Source organism: Pygocentrus nattereri, chromosome 19, assembly GCF_015220715.1.
Source record: "Pygocentrus nattereri isolate fPygNat1 chromosome 19, fPygNat1.pri, whole genome shotgun sequence".
In the NCBI taxonomy this organism is placed as follows: domain Eukaryota; kingdom Metazoa; phylum Chordata; class Actinopteri; order Characiformes; family Serrasalmidae; genus Pygocentrus; species Pygocentrus nattereri.
The window spans coordinates 11,463,236-11,486,111 of record NC_051229.1 but is presented as its reverse complement, the minus strand read 5'-3'; the positions used below and the strand labels follow the sequence as shown (position 1 = coordinate 11,486,111).

General features: G+C 38.2%; 1 protein-coding gene across 8 annotated transcripts in view; it reads right to left on the bottom strand.

Moving 5' to 3' along the window:
- Positions 1-22,876, bottom strand: part of LOC108433088 (receptor-type tyrosine-protein phosphatase S-like) — a 209,459-nt gene that overhangs the window by 115,736 nt on the left and 70,847 nt on the right. For all 8 annotated transcript variants that reach the window (XM_017707415.2, XM_017707420.2, XM_037530991.1 and 5 more), the window contains exons 5-6: positions 22,510-22,651; positions 6,159-6,347 (exon numbers count right to left, since the gene is read on the bottom strand). In XM_017707415.2, the coding sequence (XP_017562904.2) occupies positions 6,159-6,347; positions 22,510-22,651 (331 nt within the window). The remainder of the gene's footprint in view (positions 1-6,158; positions 6,348-22,509; positions 22,652-22,876) is intronic.

The window sequence follows — 22,876 nt, the reverse complement described above, 5'->3', positions numbered from 1 at the left end:
TGCTGAAACTTGCACAGACTTTCAGCCTCTCTCTCTCTCTCTCTCTCTCTGTCTCTCTCTTTCTCTCACTCCTACTCTCTACCTCTAAGTTCTCCCGTTGTTTCTGCGTCTCCTCGTATTTATGTCACACCATATATCACACTTTGTCCCCTCGTAAGTTTTAACAGCAGATTGGTTCAGCTTTTCCTCTTTCTCCTGACACCGTCTACTGCTCTCTCTCTCTCTCTCCCTCTCTGTCTGTCTCAGTATGTGACTCATTCTGAAGATCATGAAAGCTCCTTCACTCTGCACTGCTTACAATTATACCTCCCCGATCGTAGGGAAACAGAGTGTGGCTGAGACCTGTGATCCGCATGCCTCTGTTTTTGACAAGAACAGGCTGACAGCTCTGTCGATGAACACTTCGGTCGCGGGAAAACAGAGAGGTGCTCATTCTGAGCAGAAAAAAAAGGCCCCGAGCTTCATAGATGTGAGGAAGGTTCAAAAGTTTGGAATCACTTGTCTTGAATAATTGTTGTTATTTTTAATAAAATAATAACTTATATTTAAGTGATACACTTAAGTAATAAAATATAAGAGTACGAGACTTTTTGAGCATTTTAAGCTTTTTTCCGAATGTGTAAAATACAGCAAAAAGCAGTAATTATGCATTAAAATGTGTGGACGTGTTCTCTGCAGAGGGTGTGTTAACTTATTCTCACATAGAAAATCAACAAAACAGAATTTAACATCCAAACTTTTACATACAATGAGAGATGAATGGCATTCAATGTGCATATATAACTGAAATATTATATTATAAACTAGATGCCAAAGGTATTTTATTTAGTATTTCATCTACTTTGGTAATGACAAATATTATTATTAAATAAATTATTAAATAATAAATAATATACTACAGTCACATATTTACTTACAATATGTTTGTGAATATTCATCAATATTTGAGCACTGCATTTGAAATATAATACATTCTGTGTGTTAATTTTCTTATAACTTGCTCAGTCTCAATGTCATATGGTGTTCTGTCATTTTAGAATCATATACAGATCTGTTCATCAGTCTAAACTCTAATAAAACTACTTTTATTTTTCATTTATTTATTTTTGACTTTTTTATTTTTTTAGCTTTCTTTTAATTATTTGAACGCGTGGATTTGAACAGAACTAGCACATTAGAATCATTCGATCCATTTGTTTGCAACCAGGTTATTGAAAACGCTGATACCAAACTTTTGATCAACGACACCAAACTGTGTTTTCATGATTATGCAACACATGGCTAGCCCCTCCAAATAAACAAGCATTAGCCTATCTGCTGTGTCACTACTCATCATTAGCAAATACATGCCAGCGACGTGTTCCATGTCAAACAGTGAAGTGGGTCAAGTGGGGTCTCCTTCGTTACTCATCAGGGAACAGGTGTGAGGAAACCATCTCACGCTGATTAGTAGGATCAAAAAGGTAAGAGTGACATGCAGTGCTGTGCAAACATCGAAGGCCACCTGAGGAAACTAAATTTAAAGCTATTTATCTAGACAGTATGCATTTGTCTTCTCTGGAATATGCAAAATACACATAAAAGTTAATGCAATCATTTTTTTCATAAGTTTTCATGTACGTCAGTGTGCTAACCCTTTGCAAACTTCTCCTTGAGGAAGCACAGTATTTACAGTTACCATCCAGCTTCTGAACTTCATGAAGTTAAATGAGGCTGGTGGTGAAATTGTGAGTTGTGTTAATAATTTGAAATGTTATTTGATTAAAAAAAATAAAAGGAAAACAATAAATATGTGTTTCAGTCAGTTTTCATGTGCATCAAAAGCCGAAACCACGAAGCGACTGATCTGCTTTAAAGATTTGGACCAATCAGAGAATGCTTTGTCAAATGTGTGACGTTGTGTTTATTCCATTTTTGTCTCCGTGCCCCAGATTTTCCAAACTACATTTTATTAGAAAGAGTTTTATAGCCTCTTTTAAATCAATAGAGAATAGTTTTTTGGTCATTTCTTTTATTAATTTGCATAATTGTTGGCTGGAGCTACTGTTTTAGTAACACAGCGCTGTAAAGCCTCACTGTTCACCTGTGAGTGTTACCTTTTTTCATTGTAATCAGAGCAACAGCCAATACCAGATTCAGTGATGTATTGATACGGACACTAACCTATTTATTCAAGTCGCTATTACTTATTTTACTGCCGTTTCATAAACTGTTTAGTTATTAGCTGCTAGTTAAATTGCTCAGCTCACCTAACGAATCAGTGACAAGTAGAAGAAATACATCGGTATAACCAAAGCCATAAACTTGCAACGTGGCTCAACTGCTATTAAGGGGTCACATCTTACATTTTTGTGTATTTACTATTTTTCCTCCACCTTTAATATGTAACACTGGATACTGGGGGCAATGTACTCAGAAATTGGATCAGATGTGTTAAACAGGGATGCACAATAATACAATAATGAGTTATATCAGTATCAGCAGACATTTGATTATAAAAATACAGTCAAAAAATGTCCATTCCATTTTCCAGCCTCTCTTAGTCCCTTAGAAATAAGCATGCTGTTTTTCGTTATTGTGCCTTTAAAACTGACATTTGTAAATGATGTCTGCTCTGACTGGCTGCCTTGTGCCTGGAGATGGGCGATATGGCAAAAACCTTATATCACTATGCTTCAAGAAAGCAGACTCATTTCTTCGTGGCATGGATTCCACATGATGTTGGAAAAATTTCTTTGAGATTCGGGTCCATGTCGACTTCATCATGTAGTTTCTGCAGATTTCACAAGTGAATTTTCATGCTGCGAATATGCCGTTCTACCACAATCCAAAATGGTTCTATTGGTTTCAGATCCGGTGACTGGAAAGGCCAATGAAGAACACTGAACTGACCGTCCTGCTCAAGAAACCAGTTGAAATGACTTTTGCTTTGTGACATGGTGCATCATCGTGCCGATTTGCATAAATTGTGGCCATGAAGGAATGCACATTCATGCTGTTGACACCAAATTCTGATGCTATCATTTGTGATCTTAAGCAGAAATCGAGATTGTCTGTTTTTCAGTCTTCAACTGTCCAGTTTTGGTGAATCTTTTGCTGCAGCCTCAGCTTTCTGTTCTTAGCTGGCAGAAATGGAACCCATCATGGTTTTCTGCTGCTGTAGCCCATCCACCTCAAGGTTTGACGCATTATGCATTCTGAGATGATTTTCTGTTTTTACATTTTATACATGTTATCCAGAGCAACTTACAGTTTGATCATTTTACACAGGTAGGCGAAGGTAGTGTTAGGAGTCTTGCCCAAGGACTCTTATTGGTATAGTGTAGGGTGCTTGTCCATGCAGGGCATTGAACTCCAGTCTAGGCAGGGGTGTTACCCACTACACTACACCAACAATTTTCTGTTCACTACAGAGTGGCACAGAGTGGTTATCTGAGTTACAGTAGCCTTTCTGTAAGCTCAACGCAGTCTGGCCATTCTCCACTGATCTCTCTCATTAACAAGGCATTCTGTTCCTTACAACTGAACTCACTGCATGTTTTTTCATTATTGCACCATTGTGAGTGAACAATGAACTACAAACTGTTTTGTATGAAAATCCATGGAGATCAGCAGTTATAAAAATACTCAAACCATCCTGTTTGGCACCAGCAATCATGTCACAGTCAAAATCACTGAGATCACATTTACCCCCCCCCCATTCTGATAGTTGGCATGAATATAACCTGAAGCTGATGACCCGTATCTGCATGACTTTATGCACTGCACTGTTGCCATATGATTGACTGATTAGATAACTGCATGAATAATTAAGTGTACAGGTGTTCCTATTAAAATGCTCAGTGAGTGTATGGAAATGTGTTGGCTTTTTTGACATCACAAAAAACAGTTAACTGAAAATGACATGTTTCTGCCGCTTGGTTTTGTTTTCATATATATGGATCATACCGACTAGAGCGCAAATGATATGTTTTGAGCTATTTTATTTAAAAAAGCACAGAAATTGGGATTTTCCATGATCAAGATCCCTTAATGTTTAAAGTAATTTATATAACAAGCAAAAATGCACACTTACTAACCAGATAAATAGTTTTAGAGAAACTTTTTAGAAAACTTTTTAGCCTTAAAGTTTGCACAGCACTGCATTTAGCGGCTGCAAGATTTTAGTTAAGGACAAAATCGGGTTACAAAGCACACGCCATTCTTCGCTAGGATTGGGTTTAAAAAAAAAAGAGTTGGGTCTGGTAAATACTTACCAAAGACTCCTGAGAGTTTCAAGGAAAAATAAAACAGAAGAGAAAAAGGAGGGAAAGAAACAGTGGTAACTTTTGAGTATCTACAGTTCAAAAGCAGCTGCTAGAAGACATGAGCCGTCTTCTTGCTTTTGATGGCCATATGCCACAACCAGCTTAAAAAAATAAAAAGGGCTCCACTGGTAGGGAATGTGAACTGTTATGAATATTATGAAAAATGAAGCGAATTGGGAATAAATTGCATCTAATGAATCACTAAGAGTAAGTACAGAAAAATACAAGACGGCTCCACGGGGATCAGACAAATCAATGAAATAAATAAGAGAGATTTTAATGAGGATGAGAAGCACAGGCACTGATATGAATGATGAACATGAGCAAACATAAAAAAACAGATAAGAGTTAGAACATTGTTAAATGAATAAATTCTCTAATCATACCCTGCTGTTCAGCCTCTGCTCGCAAATTAAAGTCAAAAATCGAATCATATTCCTTTATGGTCCTACTGAGATTAGCCGCAGTGGAAAAAAGTAGTGATTTCAAAAATCTTTCCAAATACCCTTTCATTTCGACACATTTTCAGGGTCAACAAGCACACAAGCTCATTTTTGGAGCAAGTAAAACGCACCAATTTCACTGCTGACACAGATTCTGTGGAATACACATTAATATGGTTATATATTATGAAAGCCTTACATAAATGTTATTTAAAAATATTATTTAAAATTAATTTAACTGGAAAACTTTGCAAAACACACAAACTGTGTTAACAGTGGTAGTGATAGAAACCACACATCCAAAGCATTTAACACCACTAAAAGCTTCCTTACAGAAAGTTATTGCATAAAATGATTATGAATACGCTGCCTAATGCCTTAGACACTGTTTTACAATAGTGTTGAAAAGGTTTTAGCCTAAAATATATAATTTTAAGAAGACAAATAAGAAGGTTCCTATCACCAACCGAATGACTTTGTTTATATCTCAACCACTGATTTATGCAGAAATGTTGAAGCAATTGGTGGAGTTAAACTTTTAAATAAAGTTTACAATTCCATATTATACTTAAGAATAACTGAAAGGAATAAATGGTAAGTCCTCTCATCATGCATACTTGAAATGCCTAAGTCAAAATTATATTGTATATTTACATTCACTTAATAATCCGATAACTGCAGAAAATCAGTAACATGTTCAACGCATTTACATGCACTTGGGTAAACCGATAATAGGATAACTCTGGGTCTTCATGAGTCAGGTAGCAATCAGACATGTGCTTTGGAACCAGCCAATAAACTCACAGAAGAAAATGTGGTGTAAACGTAAAGTAAAACTCAAACTTTGTGCAACAGCTTTTTTTAAAACATCACTTTACCAGAAAATATGAATGTTCACAATCTAGAAGATAAAAAATATTCCATATTCATATTCTTCATTTCATGAAGCATGTAGGTGGTTTCAAGTGATTGTGGAGCATTGCAATTGACAAGTTACTGCCATCTCTCAGGTGCTGTGTTAACTTTGAAAATGCACAGACCGGAAACAATGAAAGAAATCAGAGTAAGGGTATGCATTGAATGTGTTTGGGTTGGAAAACCCCATTACTGATAAGATCTATCTTTATCAGATTTTGTTGCTGATTTCTGGGCCTTAATCCAATCAAACAAATCAGAATATGCTGTTTACCATTGAATAATTGAATTGAATAATGAATTAAATTAAATTCACTTGAATAATCACATAGCTGCCAAAATCCACTTATGATCGGATTATCAGGTGCATGTAAACACATTCACTGAATCAAACTGGTTTACATCTGACTGTAAATATTTAATTACATAACATAAAATCAAACCACCACTTTCCAAAAAAATCAGTATTTCATCAGCACTCTTGATAACGTACCTGATCGCAGTTGTTTGATACGGCCCTGGCTGAGGGCAGGCTCCACAGGCAGGAAGTCTTTAAACCAAGAAATCTCCGGATCCGGGATCCCACTGGCAGCACAGAGCATGGTGGCAGTGCGAGTTCTCTCCACCACCTTCAGCTGTGGACCCATGTCTATGCTGGGGAAGCCAAACGGCAGCTGGTCCTCTGCAATGCGAGACAGGGAGAACATCATTAGAAAGGTAATAGATATGATTAAAGAAGCACCCTAATTTATAGGGGGAAAAACATGCCTCTGATGCCTTCAGAGAAAGCCTTAACACTATAAGTACTGTAGTAATACTCTTATTTCATTCTTCAGTTCTGGTTGGAAAAAAATATTAAAATCTTGAAATCAGGACTGAATCAGGATTTTTCTTCTCATCGTGTCTAGTTAGATAAAGTCAAGCGAGCTCTTCCACTGGTTAGCATTTCATAAGCCCAATTGGTCAGATTAACCACCAACACCATTAAAAAAATGACAGTGCATTCAACTAATTATGTTGCAATTTACAATAGATGGTACCAATTTCGAAAGATAAAACATCACTCTAGGCCTTCTGGAACACCTAGATATGTCATTAGCCGCAAATATATTATTAGAGTTGTTAGAGATAACAACTCCTACAACTCTGATCGTAGCTTCGAGTGGCCAGACATGAAGAAGAGCCAGAGCTGAAAATATGCCTGGTGTGGGGACAACTTGCTGAAGCTACACTCTGAATTGTATCACTGAGTCAGGTGCAAAAAAACATTAGAGTATGGAGAGTTGCCCTGTAAAACCCCTGAAATTCAGAGTCGAGTTTTTCAGACCACATTATAAATATTAACACATACAGGTTCAAAATGAAGAATGGTTCGATGTTTAGGTCTCAAATGCAAATCAACATTACACTGATGAAACTTTGATGACAACAGTAGACAACTCACATTTTCAGATGATATGCCTTTCACCAAGTTTTCACTGAGTTCTCTTTGAATACTCTTAACAATCATCAGATTCATTTGACCCAGGAAATCCAAAGGGGGTCCAAAGCACAACCTCTGATAGAAAATGTTGCATATTTCCACCACTGAGGTCTCCAAATATACAAAACTAGTGTATGTATACACGTTTGATGGTGAATTGTGGTAAAATGCAACGCAAACAAGGGTACACACCCTGTAAAACCTGCCCACAAATTCTTTTAGTCTGTGCTCTTTTAACATGAGCAGTACACAACCAAAGAAGCTAGCTAGAGAAACAATGTCAGTTTATTTTTATGCAACATACAAAGTGAAATATATGCAAATGACTGTTACATGCTTTAAATAAAAGCTTGTGCACCACCATTAGCTTAGTGCTAACATACTACTAGACAGAGCGAGGTGTGTGTTTTGACCTTTATTCCTCCAAACTGAGGACCTGGCTCTAACAGCCTTAGTCTGCCACTATAATATATGGTTATTATCTATACTATATGGTCATAAGTGGTATAGTACATTCTTTATACTTTCAGGTGGCTCTGTCTATTGGTTAAAAGTAAAAGACTATATGTAGTTTTACTACAATACATGCATGTAGGTCTCTAAGCATGTGTGATTTGTCAGGCAGTTGGTTTCATTCCTATAGATCAGAGAAATGTGAAACATAATAATGGTTTCCTCTTAACAGTTTGTCTGAAACCAGTTAGCTCAAAACAACACTTTTATCATCGATCTGCCTGAAGTGCCACACTTTTGTAAGAAATGTCTGCTGCTTCTCCATGCCAAAGCAGATTGTGGCCTCTTATCTTTCTCGCAGTCACTGTGGGGTTCTGCAGGGTTACGATCTGGGACCACTACTTTTTTCATGCCTATGATGGCACACCAAATTGCATAATTGCCTACATTTGATTTGATAATGGGAGTACAACTCTAATCACATTTCATAGTTTATCACAAGAAATAAAACCATTTTAAAGACAGAATCTTAAAGAACATGGCAGCCATCCAATAACACCATGTCTGGAGAAGAAAGATAATTATCAAGCTAAAACTTTGAAACAGCATCTAAGCTGCTAATGCTCTGAAACCTCATCCAAGTAAATGACTCTTTCAGTTACATTTGATGGCTGTTTATTGCAATTTATTTGTTCATTCTCCATAGATTAACTGCCCACTTATGAGGGAGTTTCGCTTTTTCTAGGCAATCTGAAGCATTATTGAGAGAAAGGACACACCACCCACATCCAGTGCGTGGTTATTGCTCACCAAGCCTCTGGTGGGCGGAACTCATTACTAAACGTTATAAATAAAACAGTCAGCCACTCAGTGCACAAAAATGATCAGAGGTAAACTAAGGAACAGCATGCTTTTGGTTCTTAAATGGAGGAGAATAGTGTGTAATTATGTACCTACATAATCACTATGCATGGGTGCACCTCACCAACGACTACGCCAATTACACAGTGCGCAGCAGGCGGTAGGGGAGGGGCGCCACAGCGTAGCTAATAATTATTTGTTAGGTTTAATTGAAAAGGCAGAAAAGACATGGGAGTTCAAGTAAACACAAGGATGGAGGTCACTGTTCAACCAAGCTCTGACTGTGCACCCTAAGAAAGAAGAAATGAATGCCAGAGCTCAAGTAACACACATTTTGCAGAATACTGTTGTTCCAGCTCCACATTACTGTATACATGTATCACTGCAGTCAGAGTGATACATATGTAACCTTGTATCTCCAAAATGGTAACTTTACAGGAGAGGGAACAAACATACTTTTCTTTTAATGTAAGTCAAAGGAACCAGACGTTTTTCCAAGCAATTTTTCTGTCCATCCCTCCACTATGAGAACACAGCTCAGTGTATTGGGTCAGAAAGGATGTGTTACTGTCAAGAAGCCTCACTAAGAAAAGGAAACAGACAAAAAAGAGGAGCATTTGCAAATCTAACAAAGCAGCTGATGGTGTTCTCAGCACATGGACTGGCCACCCCAAAGTCCAGACCTCAACATTACTGAATGTGTCTGGGATTACCTGGATCATGAGACCCAGAAAATGCAACCAACATCTTCAAGATTGAACACTGGAGGTGTGGAAAAATGGAAAAAAACTGAAAGCAGGTCTCCTTAAAAGAGTAGAAGCTCTAATAAAGGCAATAGGTGGAAACAGTAAATACTGAAATATTTGAGATTTGATATTTGTGTAATTTTATGTTAAATAAGTGGGGTTTTTTTTGGTTGTTTTACTGTTTACTTCATGGTTGTTTTGACTGGAAATTAAACAAATGAATGGTGATCTGCAGATAAGTGTATGTGTACATACATTTTTATTTTTTGAAAATACCAGCTGCTTATTATTATTCAAAGAATGTTTCTCCTTCTCCTTAAAAGCTACCTTTTTGGAGATATGAGACAATCTTGACAGTGACACTATATGCACTAGTGTGTGTACACACACACAGACACACACACATACATATATATATATATATATATATATATATATATATATATATATATATATATATATATGACAGCTTTATTAGAAACCCCTGCCTTTTTGCTGCACAGTTAGACAGTTAGACACTGCAGGACAGCTGCTGATGCACCATTTGCATTAGCCCTCCTCTAGTCCTTCATCAGTGGTCAGTTTCTAACCACAGAGCTGCTCTGGATATTTTTAGGTAGTGGACTGCTCTAAACTTAATAGTGTGTATAAAAACCACCGCTGTGCCTGACAGACTCATAGCAGCGGCACTGCAACTACCATGTCAGTGTTACTGCTGTGTTGAGAATGGTCCACCACCCAAATAATATCAGGTCAACAGTGGTCCTGTGGTCAGAAATAGACCAATGATTTAGTTGAAAGATTGCGCTACATTCTGAAATTGTACACCTTGATAGTGAAGCTATGTTAGGTGGCCAATAAGTGGAAGTGAATGGTGAGAGAAAACGAAAATGATTTTGTTTCATTTGCAAATAAAACAAAGAAGCTGCTCGTGCTCTCAGAACAACAGACTGACCACCCCAGTCCAGACCTCAACATCACTGAATGTGTTTGGGATTACATCGATCTGAGAAGCAGAAAACACAACCAACTTCTAAGACTGAACTTTGGAAGTGTGTGTGGAAAAACAGCCCTGTGGATAGGTGTTTCTGATAAATTGGACAGTGAGCAGTATGTATGCAGAGCTATTTGGGGGATGCCTGTTTTGGAGGGAAATGAATGGACAGACCTCGTCTTTATTGCTCATAGCATATGTAAGTTGTCAAGGATGGCATAGAGATGTGCACGGGGGCATGAGTTTCGCTAACCACTCTAAACGCAGCCCAACCCTGCTGCCTCTGAATCACTGCTGGACTGAGAGATTATGCAGGATTGAAAAGAGAGGGTGGATCTATGATAGGGAGGCGAGGCATTTTCCCTTGGGTCAAATTTCTGCTACGCGCATCTGCTCCTGCAGCTAAAAGAGAGAGAGAGATGGTGCAATGCTGTCTATGGTTACTGATATGATTATGCAAGCATCTGTTTTTTTAATGAGTTTCTGCCACGAAGAAGCATTTTTTGAGGTGTAGAAATGGTCTGTAGCTAATTGCTAATTGTTCCGTCCTGAAACAAGAGATAAACAACATCACAAATAAATTGCAGCCTGTCCAAACATTTACAATCAAATGCTGTAGCTTTGCAGCAAATCTTTAAACTGATTAACGGCATGAAAAAATAGTAGAGCGCTGCACAGATGCGCTTTATTTCTGGGCGTCAATAAGAAGAGGAGTTAAATGTGCAGTTTAATGGCAGCAGAGCCTGGACAAGAACCTGTCGAGAGGGAGTGAGACAGAGAGAGGCTGGAGGGCTTTTCCCTTTGGGGCTCGCTCTGAAGAGAGCAGGCTGCCTCCGTTTACACAGGGACGATGAAGCTTTGTATAGACGCCAGTGTGTTGAGCCAACAATAGCAAGGCAAACATCCCATTTTCTGTTCAAACACACACACAAACATACGCACATAGATGCGCACCAGACCCACGCAAAAGTTGCACGAGCGTGCGCGCGCATTAACTCCCATCAAACAGGGGAAAAGGAGATGGAGTGGAAAAAAGGCTTGGGAGATGAAGAGGAAGACTGAAACAGGGACGAGTAAAGAAGGAGTGGGATGAAAAAAAGGAATCAGAGACAGAGAGGGATTGGAGAAAAGTGGTGGGGGGGGTTGATATATATGGGGGATGAGGGAGTGAGTCAGCGAACAGGCGCATAAGTGAGGGAGAGAAAAGAACACACAAAGCAGGATATAAAAAGAGAGAGAGGGAGAGAAACATTCCTCCGAGAGCGTGTGCCGCTGGCTGAGAGATTGTACGCCACCCTTCTTCTGCCCGCTGCAGCGCATGCTGGTACATTTTCTGCCACTATCCTTTGGCAGCCGAGCAGAATAATCAGGCTTACTCAACTGATCACAAGCATTCTCTCTGCTGCGGCCTTTTAGCGCGCTGCGCTGCTGCCCCCGAGGCCTTCAAAGAGAAAGGAAATGAGAGAGGGACGCATAAAGGCAGAGGCAGAACCCTCTTGGCCTGAAGAGCGTTTGTGTGTTCTTGTCAGCAAGGAACAGTTCCGAGCGAAAAATAAAATTTTACACAATTTCCCCCTTTACCACAGAACAGCTGAGACATGTTTGAGGTCTGAGCTTTGCTTCTTCAGTTTTGCACTGGAGCTATGAGGCTAATGTAGCTAACCAGTAACGGAAGCTCATACCTCACCTATTAGCATTATCCAGCTTAAACTGCATTCTAATAAATATGCTTATGTGGTTTCTGACACAGCATGATATACCATTATATATAAGAATGGACAATAGTAGGGGAAAAGCTCAGGCTTCAGGATGGCTACTAGTACTATTTTTGCTATAGAATGTTCTTTTGTCCGCTTTTATAGACAGCAGTATACACACCGATCAGGCATAACATTGTGACCACCTCTTTGTTTCTACGCTCATTGTCCATTTTATCGGTTCCATTTACAATATAGGTGCTCTTTGTAGTTCTACAATTACAGACTGTAGTCCGTCTGTTTCTCTGCATACTTTGTTAGCCCCCGTTTACCCTGTTCTTCAGTGGTCAGGACCCCCTTAGACCCTCACAGAGCAGATACGACTTGGCTTGTGGAACATTCTCAACACTGCAGTAACACTGACATGGTGGTGGTGTAATTCTAAACTAGTCCAAATGATTACTATATTAAATCAATGTAATCTGATTACTTTCCATTACTTTTGGATTACTTGTCTTTAATTCAAGATGTTTAATGAAATAAAGAAACAAGAAAAATCATTTCAAAAAGAAAAAAAACTTTTTTTAACAGGATTTTAACAGGTTTTAAACTGATTTTAACAGGATTATTTTTTTAAATCACACATTCAGACTGAAAGCTCTGAGATTAAAACAGAGGGAACTAAGTAGCTGATGGAGAACGATGTGGTTCACTGGATCAAATGCAAAATAGTTAAAAACTACACTGCTGTCCTGAGACTTTTCTTCAGGAAAAAGCAGCAGATCTCAGTTCTGCCAATAAAAATGAAATAGTAAATAGTAAAAATTCTTTAGATTGGCTGAATTGTAAACTGCTGCTGTGCTGCTATGTAAGACCATTACATGTGTTCTGTTATTACCCAACCTTGTTAATCACTGCTGTAAGAACAAAACCTCGAATCTCCGTGGCTGGTGGTAATTTTTTATGTTTTCTTTATGTCTGATGTCTTTAAGAATTTGAAAATTCCAGCTGCCCTTTAGATTGTCTGAAAATGTCATTTTGACAACAACAGAAATTACTTGTAAAAACATTGTTTTGCATTGTCTTCCATTTTTGACATATTTTGAAAATGCCTGTTACCGATTACATCATGTGTAAATTTTATGATGAATGGACCAAAAAAACACCTTAAAATGGCATTTCATTTTTAAAATGTCCATTGACTTTCCTTAAAAGTAAAGTAGGTTTTTTCCATTTCCAAAAAGTTACCATTTTGGAGAGTTTTGTTCACGGTTTTGTTCTGACAACAGTGAATATAAAGTGAATATAAAAGATTGTTTGATATACAATATCATATCCTTGCTGTCGGAGCAAAACTTAATATTTCCAAAAAAGTACATTTACCGGGCAAAACATTCTTAACTCTAAATGGAAGTAAAAGAAAAAGGACTTTATGGACCATTTCTGTTGGTCTGCTCATCAGGAAATTTTGACAGTGCCTTTTAAAAATATGGTAAAACAAGAAAAACAAGGATTTGTCCCAACAGCAATGATATACAACGTAGACTTTAATACTCTAGACAATAAAAGGCACTTTTTAGTCTTCAACACTTTCAAGTGTTTTGGCAACAAGAAGTTATTCAATGATCAGTAATATTTAGAAATTGTTATCGGATTTTTGACAAGTTGTCTGCCTCAAAATGCAGTGTCATCTATGAAATATAAGGCGTTATGGATATTAATTGTATTACAATTTTATGAAGCTAGTAAAGAATCATCCACAGCTCTGTTCATCATTCTGGACTGTGTCTTTTTCCAGTGTCCTTCTTATATAAATGTAATGATTTATATAGTGTATAAAGTCTAGTCATTTCACGAATGACTATCACTTTAAATGAGAGAAAGCAGAGCATTGTGGTCCTAAGACTTTCTATGTTTGTGTGTGCTGGGTCTGTGTTCATCCACGATCAGGAGGAGAAGAGCCACTTCTGAGCGGAAAACCTGGACTGTGTGTGTGTTAGCATTAGCCAGATGGATCGTCTCCGTTCTCACCAAACGGAGAGCGCTAAAAACAGCCAGGCACCCAGAGGAACGCCGTGACGGTGGAGCCCTTCGCCATGGCAACAGAAGAGAAGCTTGAGTCTTGTCATTTCTCAGATCGAGAGAAAGAAAGAGTGCACATATCCTCTCTCTCTCTCTCTCTCTCTCTGTGCGCTCACTCCCTCTCTCTTTCCTCTGCCTCTATGAGGGACGGGCAGATAAATGTGAGATGAGTGGCTGTGATTTCCGTGAGCTAGGAGCCAAGTGTGAGTATCACACTCTCCTGATCGTCCCGCATGCCCTCTCTCTCTCTCTCTCTCTCTCTCTCTCTCTCTCGCCTCTCATAACAACAGCTTTTTAACCCTTACAGGTCTAGAGTTGTTCTGCTGTACTGTTTACACGTAATTACATAACTACATGATTACACAGTTAATTATATGCACTCTTATAAAAAGGGGTTCTTCAAGAGATCCTTAGTAAAAGCCATGGTTATACACAGAGAACCAGAGCAACAAAGAACCACTGGAATGTTTTAATGCTTATTCACAGTTCAGACAATGGCTCTTTTTCTGTGCGTCATTCTGATTATTGTGATTTTCCTACAATAGCTTCCACAAAGTTATGACAGTTATTATATTCTGTATTTACATTTATTTTTTACTGTTGTTGTTCAGTATGGAGCCCATTGTACACTGTAGAAATATAGGACTGAATGGGTTCTACTATTGCTACAAGCTAGAGAACCTATTTTTGGTACTACAGTCATATGCAAAAGTTTGAACACCCCTGGTAAAACTGTATTTTTGGTGATTTTCTAAGTAGGGCTGAAATATTCAGGGAAAATATTTAATTGCAATTTTAGTATTTTAGTATTGTGACTGCGATTTAAATTACAATCATTTTCTATAAATTATAGTTCTGTTTTTTCCCCCAAGAACAGAATTTCTGCTTTTTCTAGCTTGAGGCTCGTCCCCTGAATGTAGTGTACCAGACAGCCAGTAAGTTCTGGTTGTGATGTCACAACGCATGAAGGTATGGCTGGATCTGATTGGTCTAACTCATTACAGGCAGTTCACTAGCTCTGCATTATTAGGTTAAATTTCCCAACTTAAATCATAAAACATTGACCTTAATTTACCAACCATTCTTGATGATCAAATTTCTTCTTAAAACCCACTTGCACAGCTTTTACAAATGTTTTCTTATTAGGGATTTGTTCTTAAGTAAGAACAGAATCTACAAGAAGCACAAAGGAAGGTATTGCTAGGAAGATATTGGTGAATGAGGCCGAATGTTTTTGATAATGTAGTCTATATATTTTTTTTAATTGCAACTCTTGCGATTTGAAAATTTCACCCTCTAAAATTGCAATTTCAATATAAAAACGATTAACCTTTCAGCCTCATTTCTAAATGAAAATCCTGTGCAATGAACTTAATTATGGCATTTTTCTGTCAATTTTAATGCACAATTTCTGTGTGCTGAAAAAAAAAAAAACATTATATATACAATGTGCAATAAATTTTAAACAGGCCACATTTTGTGTATTTTTTTCCAAATTTGTTAAATTCAGCAATTCAGGGGCGCCCAGACATTTTTCTACAGAACTCTACATCACATGCACACTGTACAGCATTAAGAGTGGGCACACACACACACACACGCACTGTCTAAGCCGCTTATCCTTGTGGGTCACGGGTGGGTGTTGGAGCATATCCCAGCGGTCACTGGGCAGAAGGCAGGAAACGCTCTGGACAGGTTAGCAGTGAGCAATATGACAAAAATAAAACATTACAAGACATTTTAATAATATACAATGTGCATCATGATGTTCAGGGTTTCTTAAGTTTGTTAAGTCACAACAGACAAAAAACAGTGGAGTCACAAAGATAAACAGGGCGAATTATGATAATTATGATTATGAAAGTTACAATTTGCCAGTGTTCTTTTAACTTAAGTGAGTAAGTTTGATTAAGTGCCCTTATTAGTCCCACAATGGACAAATTTCACTTCTTCATTTAACTCATCTGTGCAGTGAAATACCACATACACACTGGGGGGCAGTGAGCACACTTGCCCAGAGCAGTGGGCAGTCCTATCCACAGTGCTCGGGGAGCAGTTGGGGGTTAGAGCCCTTGCTCAAGGGCACCTCAGTCACAGTAGTTTAGGAGATCGACCTTTCCCTAACCTCCAGCCCACAGCTGTCCCCATTTTTGTGCTGACGATATTCACAATATGCTCAGGAAAGAATATTGGGATGTAAATTGACAGTTTTCCAGGATAAGATGAATATAATCATTTTGCCCAACTTTACATAGAACCATCTGTTCTCATATGTAGCTTAGTGAGTTATATAACAAATACATACACATTTCTCCACTATTAGGACATAATCTTGTATCACTTTGTGTTTGTTTTTTGTTGTTGTTGTTTTAGTTTTTTTATCTTTACTTTATGTAAAAATGTGGATAAAACTGTATGAATGAACGAACAGAAACAGCCCAAAATTACTTTTAATAAAATATTATTGCTCTGACTTTCATTCCTTCTCCTGAAAAAGTTACAAGTTTTGTTCTTACAGTTTGTGTTTGTAACAGTGTACATGTAGAATCTGGACTTTTAACAGCGTTTCTCTTAATAGAGTTCCTCTCTCCCTTGTTTGAATGAGCTATGGTGAGAAATAATGATTATAAAAACAAAACATGCTTTGTTATAGCTGTAAATAAGGGTTAAACTCCTCCAGTCACAGCTGAAGGACCACAGATTGGCTAATACATGCAGTTCTTTACGCTTCTTTATTCTTTATGAGCGGGGCAGCAGCTGCAGTCTGATTAGGGCTTTATAATGGGCTTGTTTAATGGACTGCAGTGAGACCAGTACAGGGCCAAGTGACCCACTGGTGTGTGTCCTCAGGGGAGGACTGGCCTCAGCTCCATATGCCTGGGGTCCACTGGGAATGGGTTCCGCAGCTGGGACATCCAGAAACAGGCAGCTGTTCACACCAGCCCTGCTTCTGAGTAAAGCACATTTAATGACAATTTACCATTAACATATGTTGCTAGTGCACCTCACTGGGTGAAACAAAGATCTTAAAAGTTTAATTTGGTGCATATAATGAATACAGCTAGTTTCAGCGAAGAACAATCCATTCACAGCAAACCCCAAGCTCAGCTACACTCAAAGATTCTGCCATGTACAACTAAATGTTTAACTGTGATTGTAAGCATTTAAGCAGAGCTGTGTAAGATTTATTTTTGTTAAAACTGCACTACTGAGTCAGCAGAAACAACATGTTAAAATAAGGCATATAGTTGCTGCTGCGAGTTGACCTATAAAGCCTTGAATACACCTTCAACTCACCATCATCACATTCATCCTCTTGCGGGGGTCTGAAACACAACTGACAATACATAATGTTCCTCCACACATTGTGTGCAATTACACATTTCCGCCAGAGAGGTCTCCAAATCCTAGAGTGTTCCGTTAAAGCAATAGTTCAGCGGATAATCAAATCTGAACAATTCCCATTGATCAGATTTCAGGATGACAGCTACTAGAAATCAATATCATTCAAAAAGTTTCAATACCAATATCAATAAAGATACCTTGACTTTGATGCAAAATTGGATGTGGCTTAAGCCAGAATTCAGTGTGAGGTGCTGGAAGTGGGTATGCTTACTTAGAGCAGTGGTTCCCAAACCAGTCCTCAGGGCCCACCAGACAGTCCATATTTTTGCTCTGACCCAGCTTGCAACACATTGGGATAAAGGCAAAAAATATTGACTGTACTGGGGCCCTCCAGATCCCCAGAACTTACTTAGTGTGGCTTTAACAGCTCTGTTTGAGGTGTATGTAATGGCTGAGGCACGCAGTTTATATGATGCTAATTGGTAGATGTACGCTTCCATTACTTGTAGCATTTTAAGTCCTGGGGAAAAACTAAAGAAGCTAACTTTGAATATCAAACATTACTAAAAATGTCATTTTTCAGTGAACTATTGCTTTCAAGTTGAGCTGATACGGAATCAGCACAGATCCAAACAAACTTTGCCTGAAGGGAACTGCATATGGTATAAGAGCTATTTGTGAAGAGCTGTAGAAATCAGTAAGTGAAAAAGCAAGCAAGTATGTAAATAAATGAATTAATAATAAAAAAGACAGACTGCTGAACCCTCTTTACTCTGATGCAACACCTACACAACTTCAGCGCATAGCAGCCGGTCCCTGGTTCCTGTCCCCATACTGACCCCTCAGATGTTCCTCAGTACAAACACATGCACACCATAAGCACAACTGTAGGTCTGATTTACTAAGTTTCTGCACCAGGTTCAGGTGAAAATGAGTGTGCATTATGTACAAAACTGGCATACAAGCCTAGAAGCAATGAAAAAAAAACACTAAATACTTCTCCTTGATCATACATATGCATTTAAGGTAGGGCCAAAAAAAGTGAACAAAGGATGACAGAGCTGTAAAATTCTAAAATAAGTGAGAAAACTGACATGAATGAATGAAGTTATAAGAAAAATTACAAATAATAACAACAAAGGTTTCAGTTTTCAGGGTGCCCACTCTTTGCTTTCATTATAGCATCCATTCTTTTCAGGAGACTCGTTTTTCAGCCTTTCAAAGAAATCTGCAGGGATATTTTTCCCCACTTCCAAAGTTCAGCCTTTTAGTTTTATGTTGTCCTTGTCATGGTCCAAGTAACCCCAAACACATTCAGTGGTGTTGAGGTCTGGACTCCGGAGTGGTCAGTCCATTGTTCTGCGAACACCAGCACCTTCTTTATTTGATTTACAGATGTTCTTTTTCTTTGTTAATCTATTTTCTTTTCACAATGAGGCTTCTTGACAGCTACATATCCTTTCAGATCCACAGTGCTGAGCTGTTTTCTCACAGTGGAAGACAAGGATGGACAGAAACACCTGTGGATTATTTCAGATCTGAAGCAAGATTGGAGCTTGATTTTCTCCTATCAGATGAAAGCTCTAAACGCTGTTTATCTGATGGAGTTTTGGTGGTCTACCAGGTCTTGCTTGTTGTTAGGAGTTCCATTTGTGGACAACCTTGAACTGCATTTTTTTCTTTTCCTTTATGCAAGTGGATCATCCTACATCTAATCTGATCAATAATATTCCTCTGAACATGAATGATTTAGGCCCAATCCCATTTCACCCCTTGCCCCTACCACTCAGCCCTTAGTGCTCCGTTTTGCACGTTCACATCTAGGGGTAGGGTGTCCCAATTTTTGTTGAGATAGAGGGGCAGGATGTATGATACAGGGCTACATGGCCCTCCAAATGGAGTGAGAAAACATACTTTAACCTACGTTTTGACCAGAAATAAAAGGAAGGGTGGTCTCTGACTTTTGTACTTCACTACTGACGAACATGAACAAATACAAAAATGAAATAACTACAAAAAATGGACAGGCATGCACAGGCATCCTATAACACAGAGAAACACACACACACACACACACACACACACACACACACACACACAAACACTAGGGCAGTTTAGATGTAAATGTGCAGTCTGGGTGGTGTGTGTGTTTGTGCTGCAGTAATGGCAACAGCCTATTTCCCTGACTCTCAGCCTTCTGCCACTCTCAGCCCTGCCAAACCCCCCCCCCACCCCCCCCTCTCTCTTTCAATCTCTTTTCCTCCATCAATCTCTCTTTCTTCCCCTTCCTATCTCTCTCTCTCTCTCTCTCTCTCTCTCTCTCCCTTCCTCCACCCCCCTCCATTTGCAGAGTGTGAATGAGTTTCCAGCTCAGTGAGAACTAATCCATGAGATTTTTAATGTAAAATGCCCCCACCTTGAGGCTCGCTGCTCCGGCAGTGGACACAACACACACAGATTGGGTCATACCCTGAAGTCGGGATTGGAGGCAGTCTGACGTTGTCCATTCTTACCACATCTTCAAAATTCAGCAACTCAAATTCACAACTCACAACGTTTCATAAAACCATTCAATATTAAGCTGCTTTAGCTCATGTCAAAAAGGCCTCACTGAGAAGAGGAAATCAAACAAAGAAGCTGCTGGTGATCTCAGAATGATGGACTGACCACCCCAGAGCAGGAAATGCAAAAAAGACTGAACTTTGAAGGTGTGGAATAATTCAATTTTGAAAAAAGAAAAAAAAAAAAAAAAAAAATATATATATATATATATATATATATATATATATATATATATATATATATATATATATATGTATGTATCCATCCATCCATCCATCCATTATCTTCTGCTTCTCCAGGGTTCGGGTCGTGGGGGCAGCATCCTAAGCAATGAGGCCTTATATATATTATATTTAGTTGTTGAGACCTTTTTGCAATTTTCTTTAAAATTGATGTTTTCTGCTTTTTCTTTTTTTCTTCATACTGAAAAAGGGAGTAATTTGTACTTGCAATTCAATAATAAATAAAGCGTTGTCTCTGACTGTACATAGGCAGAGCATGAAAAAAGTGACTATTTAATTAACAGACTCATAATAAAAGTACTCACTTAAAATAAAATAAATAAAATTGTCACGTGTAACAGTGATTTGCGCCTTTTAGTACATTAAACCACATGAAATGACAGAATTGAATATCGGGAAATAAACGAAGGATATGAGCTCTTTTAAGGGGTTAATTGGTGAGTAAATATAGTCACTAGATCATTACCATCAGCTGCTTCACTGTAAAAAAAACAGCCATCTTTAACGTTTTCACATTTCCTCAACCTCTGCTGTGATGCGCTTATTTCCAATCTTTTCCAAACGTAATCATATCTAAAATGATAAATAATAAACTCAACTAATTAAATCAAAATTGACCAAAAAAACCCACTGAGATCAAACAGTCTTCCTTCAATAAAAGCCCTCGTTGGCTGGTGAGGGATGGTGACAGACAGGCGCGATGGTGCCAATACTCGCTGCCTAAATACACTGTGACTGCCAATGTGACGCACTTCATTACCAGACTAACAAATTCATTACTGCCTTCATCTCTGTCCTCCCACTCCGCTCTGCGTGATGCACTCCCTGTCCGCGTCTGCCGGCAGCTCGTTAAGAAAGAGAAAAACTCAGGCCCGTCGCTCCCAACTCTCCACGCCATTACAATTCTATTCTCTCTTCCCATGTTAAAGTTAGAACCCTTCATTTTAGACTAAAAAACTGAAGTGCAGCCAAGGCAGCAAGGTAGGACACTGCCTGAGTCTCACAGACAGTCCAAGTACTGTATTGGTAAATCTGTACATGTTGAAAGTGTAAAATTACCATATTTACAGTACTATAATGCATATTGTTCAACCTGTACATAATATATTTTGATGTATTTTAATACAGCCAAAATCAGTAGACTTTCTAAAGTTGCAATTGCAATTGCTCAGATTTGTATTTATATTATTCTTCTTTACTATTATTTTTTCCTGCGGTATTATACTTTATTTAAAGGGCCAATGTCATGGGAAATTTTCATCTTCTTTGAAATGAGTTTAACATTTAAAAGCTGTCCCTTTAAAATGTTTAGTTTTTGCCATTAAAACCATTCAAATTGAACGAGGCGCAGTACAGAGCAGCAACAAATCTACAGAACAGATGTCATTTACATAGTCGCATGCAAAAGTTTGAGCACCCCTGGTCAAATGACATGTTTTGTAGATTTTCTAAGACAAAATAAGTTAATACATTCTCTACAGAATACATTCTTCTGTACCCTCTTCATTTTAATGCACAATTGCTGTTAATTTGTTAAGAAAAAAACAACTGAAAACGTGTCCTGTACAAAAGTGCATATGGTGCATTGTATGTTTTCACTATGTTAAACTCAGCAAATAAACAGGAAGGTTGTAGAGAATTGCCATATTTAAGTCTGTCCCCTTTATAACATGTCTCAAGTTATTTTCAGGTAGAAAATTGACAAAACATGTCATCTAACCAAGGTAAATGACCTAAAATCAGTCAAGGGCCATCAACAAAAACAACACATTTCATGCAAAATGATACAGAGAATGTGAAATGTGAAATGGATTGTATTGTATATTAAAGAAATAATGAATTATAACTATTTTTTGTACATTAAATCACATCAGTTATACATCAGGGGGCAAAATAAGACACAAAGGCCCTCTAATTTATAATAATTTATTAACTATGTCTGTATTAATGTGATCTACCACCTAGTCAAATTCTTTGTAATTGCTGTCTTCCTAAATAAAATCAATTCTGATTCTGATAAACAAAGATCTGGTGGCACTTGTGAAGTCTGTGTGTGAACACATCCATAACTAATTCATAAGATAAACAAAAAACAACTCTAGAAAAGAAAGTTGGTGCCTCTTTCTGATGCAACATTTCAATAGACTGTTTCGTCCGGCTTTTCTATAAAAACATCTATCTAAAAAACATGCATCATTTATAAGTTACCACATTTACAGTTCAAGCAGAAAGAGCAAAGTTTTTAAGGCAGCAAAATGATGACAGCAAATGAAACGGTATTACAGATGGCATGAGGTATATGACATGTAGACCTATGGAGCAGAGTGATCACTCTTCATCACAGTGATGACGACTGAGGTATTGGAACCTGGCACTTACCTCTGATGATGGACAGTTTGGAGGTGAAAGCGATTTCACCCTCGCTGTTCCGGGCCACACACTCGTAAACATTCTCGTCCCGTGGCGCTCGGAGAGGCTGGATACGAAGCACCGCCCCTGCGCCCTCATCAAACTCTATAGTCTAGGTCAATCAGAGCAAAGTCAATTAACACCACCAATCACGGTGAAGTAGCATATCACTGGTGTCAGAACAAAACCTCATAACTCCAAAATGGTAACTTTTCAGTAGAAGGAAAATAGCTACTTTACTCTTAATGTAAGTCAATGAAACCAGAATTTTTCCAATTAGATTTGCGCCATTTCTTTTGGTCCATTCATCATGAAATTTATGCACAATGTAAAGGAC